This window comes from Triticum aestivum, chromosome 1B (assembly GCF_018294505.1).
Source record: "Triticum aestivum cultivar Chinese Spring chromosome 1B, IWGSC CS RefSeq v2.1, whole genome shotgun sequence".
Taxonomy (NCBI): Eukaryota; Viridiplantae; Streptophyta; class Magnoliopsida; order Poales; family Poaceae; genus Triticum; species Triticum aestivum.
This window is the reverse complement of record NC_057795.1, coordinates 550,496,137-550,505,937: the sequence shown is the minus strand read 5'-3', so window position 1 is coordinate 550,505,937 and position 9,801 is coordinate 550,496,137. Positions and strand designations below refer to the sequence as shown.

Here is a 9,801-nt window from a genome sequence, read left to right as displayed (position 1 = left end):
GCAATTATTATGACTGTCCAAATAACATGGTCAAACACGTGCACTTTGCATTCATGATGATTGAACCATCAAGAGAAAAGGTAGCCAGCCGATTCTCCGTGATGATAATTTGCGTATAGATTAAGCCGTGTAATGTCCAACGTGAGGAAACCTGTCACATATGGACACCATGTATAGAGTCATTGCATGAACAACTCAGGGAGACAGTCATAGGTCCATACCGTCAATAGAAAAGGTGACCAACTATGCATAGTGACATGCCATATAACGTTAGTCCACAATTTCCATCATAAAATCTGGCCAATATATGATACAGTGTATAAACTTATACAAACACCTCACGAAGGACCCGGCAATATTGGAACTACCAGTTCCAGAACATCAGAGACAAAACTTGACCAACTATGGATAATGACATGTCATTTATTTAACACACAAATTCTAACAGGCAACCCAGACAAGTCTTCTATGTAAAGAGTTATATGAACGCCTCAGAGAAAACATGGCATTGTCGGAATTGTAGGCTCGAAAATATCAAAGAGAAAAGGTTACCTACTGTGCATGGTAATATCTCCTATAGCTTTAAGAGAAGTGCATGGATAAACCATAAGCATATATCTTTAAGAGAAATGCATTTTCTGAAAAGTGGGTTCATATGCCCATGCGTGCGTAGGACGTGCCCTCTCGTAGCTTCAACCCACATTTACCAGCATGAAACCGCAATGTTTGACATAGATAGAGTTGCATAAAAAAATATCAATGAGGGCAATATTTTTATTATATAAAAACTGAATGTGAGTGAATGAAAAAATATTTGACAAAATTTCTTTTATTACAGTCCCAAGGCATCATACCTTTTGTCCATAAGATAAGAGGATATCTTTAGCATTAAATGAGTGTATAGGTCTAACTCTATCAATGCATGCATCGTATCGTAAAATTATATCTTTGGCATTAAAATGAGCGTATACATATGACTTTATTAATGCATCCATCGTATCGTAAGACTATCTTTGGCATTAAACTGAGCGTATACATATAACTCTACCAATGTGCATTAGATGAGCGTGCATCATACCTTAAGGTCATATCTTTAGCACTAATAGCCGGTGGCACGTACCCCATCGTTCCAGTGCACACCACCATCCTCGCCCCATGCGCCTCCTATTTAAAACCCCTCACACCAGCTGAATCCCATCCATCGAAGCAAAACACCACATACAATCTACCATCGTGCTTACCCATTCCCTCATATCACGACACAACTAGCCTTGCCTTGCACCTATGGCGCCCACAGCGGCCGGATCACTACTGCCCCTGTCGGTCATCGTCCTTGCGACGGTCGCATCAACCGTTCTGCTGGCGCCGGTGGCGGCGAAGGACATTGACGCACTCTTGGCCCTGAAGAGCGGCTTACATGACCCCAACGGGCGCATTGAAGAGCTGGAACCCGCAGCTGGTGAACCCTTGCACTTGGTTCTACATCACTTGCGACGACAACAAACGCGTCACCCGCATGTGAGTAGACTTGATACCTCCATTCCCATACGTGAAATTCTGATTCCATCCCTGTGCGTGCCTCCGGTACCCCTCAGTCAAAACAATTGGTGTTCAAGGATTGTCCTAAGTCAAACTTCATTAAGTTTGACCAAGTCTATATAGAAGTATATCGACAACTATAAAACAAAATTTGTTTCATTAGATTTATGGCGAAATATATTTTCATATTACATATACATATATATAGTAAAGTGTGTATATATAGGCTTAGTTAAACTTTGTAAAGTTTATATAGACTTAGTTAAACTTTGTAAAGTTTGACTTAGAAAGATTATAAAATCCAATTATTTTGGAATGGAGGAAGTGCTTTGTATCCATAGCCACCCTTGTTCGAACTATTGGCTTTGCCAGTGTGGAACTGGATCAGCAAATCGATTATGATTGTCTTGGGTTTACAAAAAAATTGGAGTCAATCTTGCTGATCTAATGTGTCATGTTTGGTTTATCAATTTTATTTATTTAATTTTTTGGTTTAACGCACAGTTTTTGCTACTCATTTTTTAGAGGTTTTTGGTACTCGGAGTGGAGCAAATGCCCTTTTCCTCTTTTATTTATTTTTTGGAGGGGAGCAAATCCATGGAGTAAAACGTGGAAGAAACGTACTGCTTGGCCGTTTGAATTTATTTAATTTTAGACTAGCACAAACGCACGTGCATTGCAACGGGAGAAAAAAACACCGCATATCCCTAACCCAATGGCTCAAGACCCTCCTTCTCCTCCCACGACCCATCGCCAGACATTATGACATTAACAAAATCTTTGAAATCCTCCACGCTGCGATTAAATCATATGTTGCGCAAAAACAGAAATGTGAAAGTATTTCGTAAGTGTAAGAAAGGTGTGTGCAATTAACTCACTGAAATATCTTCATGGTTGCGAGTATCTCTTCACGTCTTTATTGGCATTGCATAGTGATGCCCATTAAATATCACATTATACCAGAAATAGTTAATTCCATTTTAGTACAATGTATTTGTTTCACTACAAAGGCAACACAGATTTCCATGAACCAGTGTTCGCTAGGTTTACGAACTGTGTAGCGTAGCACTTTCATGTCTAACGATATTAGGAGCATTGTACAAAAATCCTTAATCCATGGCTAATATAATAGAGAAAAGTATGGAGTTTGTGTCGCATCCAACATGCAATCCGAGTCCAACTTTTTGTAGTTTGGTGACGGGCGAATGAAAACACAAAACCTGCATCGTGCCACTATGTGCCATCTTTTGTATTCAACTCCGACAAACGTCACAAATAAGATTACTCTCTTCTCTAGTAACATTGTGAAATTAAAGTTGTTTCACTAAATGTAAAATACAAATATCTAGATTCTTGTTTGTTTTTACTGAAAAACTTTGTCAAACATGCAAAAGTTGTTAGGTTTTCTTGCTTCTTGCAAGTTAATTTTACTTGTGTCAGGTGTGTAGATCTGGAAACTACGACTCCTGGACATTCAGCATGGATGGTGAGCTATCTCAAAAACAAAGAAAACTGCGACTCCTATGACACGAAGATATAGAAAAAGCTTAATTCAAATATAAAGGAAACATTTAGCCTTTTTGCATAGGGAGAAAAATTGACGTGTACGGAGTATGTATTATTAGACAGAAGCATTGGCCCTTACGTTATAAACCAATCATTGTATGCGAGAGCATTTGAGAAATCTGTTGTTTTAAAGCAACAATCAAGCACCTATTTTTAACACGGCTCTCTCTTTCATTATAATTCTCAGAAAAATATTGTACATGCGGGCGGGTAATAATATTTTTTATTTTTATTTAGACAACATAATTTGCTCCTTGTTTTGTACTAATCCTGGAGCTATTTGCATTCATGGACGAGGTAAACTACACGCGGGCGGGTAATAATATACGCGCGGGCCCTTTATTTTTCTCTTTTTCTTTTCTATTTTTCTCTGTCAAACTTTAAAATCCCTCCTTTCCTTCTTTATGCATTTTCCTTCCTCGTTACGGGATGGCTGCCCACTTTCCTATTTTTCTCTATCAAACCTGAAATCTCTCCTTTCCTTCTTGATTTTTCGACATTCAATTCCGAATCCCTCCTTTCCTTCTTTATTTTTTGGACATTAAATTCAAATTTAAATCTGAATCCGAAATCCCTCCTTTCCTTCTTTTTTTTCAACATTCAATTCCGAATCCCTCCTTTCCTTCTTTATTTTTGGACATTAAATTCAAATCTGAAATCCCTCCTTTCCTTCCCCCTACTTTCCTTCTTTATTTTCTGTCTTTCCTTCCTTATTACGGGATGACTTTCCACTTTTACCCAGGTGGCTCGCTGATGTTCAAGCAATTTATCTATGTATATAAATTGGTTGGTTTTCGTGTAAAAAAGCGATGTGGTACTAATAAATTATGTGACGAACCAACTCTATGACATAAGTATTACCTAGCTCATCTGGTAGCAGCCCCAAAGATCTCTGGTGAGGTCACGAGTTCAAAAACACCATGGCTACTATTTTTTGTTCGGCCCACACAACCTTTTTCTCTCCTCAACCAGCTGTGTGTGGCCCAGGACGATGTACTAACGAAAAAAAATAAGGCCCATGAGAACGGATCAGAATCACACGGCAGAAACTATTAGTACCACCTTGCCCGGATAGTTAAAATCTCAAAAGTATTATGAAGATGGGTGAACGGATGAAAAAATTGAAGAAACACACCTTGCTTTATTAGTAGGTATAGATATAGATATAGATATAGATATAGATATAGAGGTATAGATATAGATATAGATATAGATATAGAGGTATAGAGGTATAGATATAGATATAGATATAGATTAGAAGATTTAGAAAATAGTTAGGCGTGTAGTTTTAGATATTATGAAGATGGGCTACTATTTTTTGTTCGGCCCACACAACCTTTTTCTCGCCTCAACCAGCTGTGTGTGGCCCAGGACGATGTACTAACGAAAAAAAATAAGGCCCATGAGAACGGATCAGAATCACACGGCAGAAACTATTAGTACCACCTTGCCCGGATAGTTAAAATCTCAAAAGTATCATGAAGATGGGTGAACGGATGAAAAAATTGAAGAAACACACCTTGCTTTATTAGTAGGTATAGATATAGATATAGATATAGATATAGATATAAATATAGAGGTATAGATATAGATATAGATATAGAGGTATAGAGGTATAGATATAGATATAGATATAGATTAGAAGATTTAGAAAATAGTTAGGCGTGTAGTTTTAAAAAAATGTTTTTTAGATTAAAAAATGAATTTGGGCGAATCTGGTAGGCCTAGTCCAAAACTCGTGGGCCTGAAGACGGTGAACCTGGCCCAGTCGAGGCCTCCTCGAGTGACTGCTTGCTTGGAACACGTCCTTTTTATATTTCTGGACGCATCAATTTTTTTCTAGAGTACTACTAGTAATGATATTAATTTGTTTTAACAGAGGCATTGGCCGCCTGAACCTGTCCGGACCGCTGGCGCCGGAGCTTGGCCAACTGGACCGCCTAGAATATTTGTGAGCCTCTTCAACCCAGTTTATTTCTGCCTGTGACGATTTACCAATGACACTGTTCACTCTCTTGGCATCTGATCAACAGGCACATTTATGACAACCACTTCACCGGCCCGATCCCAAAGGAACTGGTTGGGCTCTCCAACCTGATAAATGCGTGAGTGGAGCTCTGTATCATGCATTCTTGGCATTCCAATTGTTCTCCGTGCACTTCGCTTCATCCACCGTCGTTTCACTTGCAGGGATTTCTCAAACAACAACTTCTGCGGCCCGATTCCAACCTCTGGACCGTTTAAGCACATACCTCGTCGTAGGTACGTAGTAAGCATGCAGCGCATCCGCTTTCAGTACACTTCCGATAATCAAGTTGTTTGTTGCTAGTATATACTAGTACATGTATTTCTTTCACCACTGCTCGTGGGGCTGACCATGCATGCATCTCCATTGTTGATTTGGTGCAGCTTTGCCAACAACCCGCGCCTGGGCAAGAAGTGCTAGATGGCGCTGGTCGTCTGAGTGAAATAAACTGGCGGTAGCATGCAGCTGGCGAAGCGGGCGGCGTCGGTTCATGGAGTAGCTGGATTCGTGAGCGAGGTTAAGCTGTGTGCGCCCGCGCCAGAGTAGACATGTTGATTAGTTTCTGTTCTGTACAAGCTGTGATCGATGTGGCTGTTGCTGTTCCTGTTCCCCTAATAAAATCGCCAGCTGATGCTCGAGCCTATGGCCCTGTTTGGATCCCAAAGTTCGAGTTAGTTTGGATTAGTTTGGACTCAACTAACCCAAAAATATCCAATGAGGGTTAGTTTGGGTTAGAGGTGCTTATTTGAGTTAGTTCCCCTCGAGATCATTAAAAAAGCATTTTTTTTCTCCCGCTCTCCCCGCAGTAGATCCCTCCCCACATCCTCGAAGCTTCTCGTCCTCTCCCTCCCTTCCTCTCGCACCGCCCGTGAAGGCGCCTCGCCGTATCCGCGCTCCCATCCACCGGCGGTAAGTAGCCCCGCCCTATCCTCCCGTTCCAACCCCCTCGTCTCCCCGGGGCCCGTCCGTCCGCTGGTAAGCAGTCGCGGCTCCTTGCGCAGCCCGTCCCCGTCGGCCTCGGCCAGCGCGGTTCCTTGCGTAGGGACGGCGGATTCGGTCGGTGGGCTGCGCGATAAGCCAGCGCGGCTCCTTGCCGGGCGCGTCCCCGTCTGCGGCCAGCGCGGCTCCTTGCCGGGAGCGTTCCCGTCTGCGGTCAGCGCAGCTCTCGGCCAGGGCTCAACCAAAGTAGGCAAATGATTGAGAAAGAGTATTTATTGTCAATCTAACCATGTCATCCAAACACCTCTTTGGTTAGAGTTAGTTCAGGGTTAGTTCAGGGTTAGAATCTAACTCTAGTCTCTAACCGAGTTAGAGTATCCAAACAGGGCCTATGTATATATATTTGCTTTCTCTCAAGTATTGAAAGCTTTTGCCTTTACTGACAGAAGCAGAGAGGTTGGTAAAGCTTCCTACTCCCTCTTTCCATCTATATAAGAGCATCTCCAACAGCCAGGCTATATAAGCGCTGCGCTGAAAAAGTAGTGCTTTTAGCGCGCGCACTACCGCTCCGGGCGCTCCAGCGGAAGCGCAAAAACCGCGCACGGCATATCTAATTCAGCACGCGGGCGGAAACGTCATCGCGCGCTGCTTATTTGGTGCGCCCGCTCCCGCGCGCTGGACTCTCGAGCGCTCACTCGCAACTCCATCTACCCATCCAGCCGCCGCCGCCCGCGCCACCCCATTTCTTCCGGCGACCGTTCCGGCGCTTCCCCGGTCTCTCCCCGCGCGGACGCAGCTTCCTCCTTTTCCCTCTAGTCAGCGCCGCCCGTCGCGCGGGGCAGTCCTCCGACGAACAGCGCCCGACCGCCCACTGCCGCTTGGCGCCCGCAAGGTGTTCGACAAAAAGCCCGCAAGGTATGTATTGCTTCCAACTTCACATTTTTACATGAATTTTGGTGCATGTTGTTTGTAGCTTTTTATAGCCTAGTTTTGAACATTGTAGATGAATTCGTCATATGACTCTTCCAAAGAAGAATTTGATATGGAAGAAGAGGAGGATCTTGCAATGATCCTAGCTATGCACATCAATAAAAAAACGAAGCACGATGGTTCGGTTATGGGTCGGCAGAAAATTTGGAGGGAGAGGATCAATGCCCACAACATATTGATGATGCATTATTTTGTGGAGAATCCCACATACCCTGAGTCGTACTTTCGTCGAAAGGTTTAGGACGAGCACCGAGTTGTTCAAGCGCATTGCAGAGAAACTAGCAAGCCATGACCGTTTTTTTCAGTAGAGGAGGAATGCCGCCAGAGAGCTTGGGCATAGCACATTTCAGAAGGTGACAACCACTTTGCGTATGTTGGCATACGGTATCCCCGCTGATCTAGTTGATGACCACTTGCCATGGGTGAGAGCCAAGCCATCATGTGTGTCAAGCGGTTTGCAGTCAGAATTGTGCAAGTGTTTGGCCCGAAGTACTTGAGATCTCCCAATGCTGAAGACCTCGCAAGGCTATTTGTGATGAACAAAGCTCGCGGGTTCCCAGGTATGCTTGGCTCAATGATTGCATGCATTGGAGTTGGAAGAATTGTCCAAAGGCATGGCATGGCCAATTCCACGGACAAAAAAATGGTTCCACTATAATCCTTGAAGTGGTGGCCGATCAAGAGACTTGGATTTGGCATGCTTTTTTTGGAATGCCTGGATTTTTGAACGACATCAACATTGTCAACCGGTCATCACTGATGAATAAGATTGCAAATGGTGAACTGCCACCGATGCAGTTTGTTGTTAATGGCTGTACATACAACTATGGCTACTATCTTGCGGATGGCATCTACCCAAAGTGGCAAACATTTGTGAAGCCGTTGAAAAACCCGAAAGGTAAGAAATATCTTGATTTCTACAATGCTCAGGCGGCGGCTAGAAAAGATGTGAAGAGAGCTTTTGGGATTTTCCAAGCCCAATTTGCTATTGTGAGAGGTCCGGCTAGATTTTGGGATCAAAAAATGCTTTGGTACATTATGCACGCTTGTGTGATCATGCACAACATTATCATCGAGAATGAGCGTGACCGAGTTGTAGACTACTCTCACTATGAGCTCTTGGGACATCCCGTGCGAGTGCGGCGGAGGGCTGAAAGGGTGGCCCATTTTGTTGCCTCCTATCATGCCATTCGACGTCCGGCAACGCATAATGATCTTCAGAAGGATCTAATTGAGGAGTGGTGGGCTTGGAATGGCCGTCAAAGAGATCATGATTTGTGGGTTTGATGTTGTATTGTTGAGTGCGGCGATTTGGTGCCCGGGTTGAGATGAGCCCGGGCGTGAACAGTACCCCAATTTAAAATACAAAAAAAGGTTCAAAAATTTCAATTTTTTTTGTGGTGCAAGATGCTCCTTTGCGTGAACCGCGTGCAAAATTTTGTGAAGTTTGGACATTCGAGAAGCTCGTGGCAAAAAAGACAAATTTCGGATGTTTGAGAAACTTTTGAAATGTTGGGGAACGTTGCAGAAAATAAAAAAATTCTACGCTTCACCAAGATCAATCTATGGAGTTGTCTAGCAACGAGAGAGAGGAGTGCATCTACATACCCTTGTAGATCGTGTGCGGAAGCGTTCAAGAGAACGGGGTTGAGGGAGTCGTACACGTCGTGATCCAAATCACCGGAGATCCTAGCGTCGAACGGACGACACCTCCGCGTTCAACACAAGTACGGTTGGGAAGACGTCTCCTCCTTCTTGATCCAGCAAGGGGGAAGGAGAGGTTGATGAAGATCCAGCAGCACGACGGCGTGGTGGTGGATGCAGCAGTGATCACGGCAGGGCTTCGCCAAGCTTCTGCGAGAGGGAGAGGTGATGCGTGGGGAGAGGGAGGCGCCAGTGACTTGGGTGAGGCTGCCCTCCCCCCCTCTTTATATAGGCCCCCTGGGGGTGCGTCGGCCCTAGGAGATGGGATCTCCAAGGGGGGCAGCGGCCAACGGGGTGGCTTGCCCCCCAAGGCAAGTGGAGACGCCCCCCACCCCTAGGGTTTCCAACCCTAGGCGCAGGGGGGCCCAAGGGGGGATGCACCAGCCCACCAGGGGCTGGTTTCCCTCCCACTTCAGCCCATGGGGCCCTCCGGGATAGGTGGCCCCACCCGCTGGACCCGTGGGACCCTTCCGATGATCCCGGTACAATACCGGTGTCCCCCCAAACTTTCCCGATGGCCGAAACTGCACTGCATATATATAATTCTTCACCTCCAGACCATTCCGGAACTCCTCGTGACGTCTGGGATCTCATCCGGGACTCTGAACAACTTTTGGGTTACTGCATACTTATATCTCCATAACCCTAGCGTCACCGAACCTTAAGTGTGTAGACCCTACGGGTTCGGGAGACATGCAGACATGACCGAGACGCCTCTCCGGTCAATAACCAACAGCGGGATCTGGATACCCATGTTGGCTCCCACATGCTCCTCGATGATCTCATCGGATGAACCACGATATCGAGGATTCAATCAATCCCGTATTCAATTCCCTTTGTCAATCGGTACGTTACTTGCCCGAGATTCGATCGTCGGTATCCCAATACCTCGTTTAATCTCGTTACCGGCAAGTCACTTTACTCATACCGTAATGCATGATCCTCTTGTTGGAAATATGCCCTAGAGGCAATAATAAAAGGATTATTATTATATTTCCTTGTTCGTGATAATTGTCTTTATTCATGCTATAATTGTA

General features: G+C 44.5%; 1 protein-coding gene across 1 annotated transcript in view; it reads left to right on the top strand.

The window, feature by feature from the left end:
• Nucleotides 1–5,806, top strand: part of LOC778387 (leucine-rich repeat protein 1) — a 20,989-nt gene extending 15,183 nt beyond the window's left edge. Inside the window, exons 5-8 of the mRNA XM_044516612.1 lie at nucleotides 4,985–5,056; nucleotides 5,139–5,210; nucleotides 5,296–5,367; nucleotides 5,515–5,806. Of these exons, the coding sequence (XP_044372547.1) occupies nucleotides 4,985–5,056; nucleotides 5,139–5,210; nucleotides 5,296–5,367; nucleotides 5,515–5,551 (253 nt within the window). The 3' untranslated portion in view covers nucleotides 5,552–5,806. The remainder of the gene's footprint in view (nucleotides 1–4,984; nucleotides 5,057–5,138; nucleotides 5,211–5,295; nucleotides 5,368–5,514) is intronic.
• The last annotated feature ends 3,995 nt before the right edge of the window (nucleotides 5,807–9,801 follow it).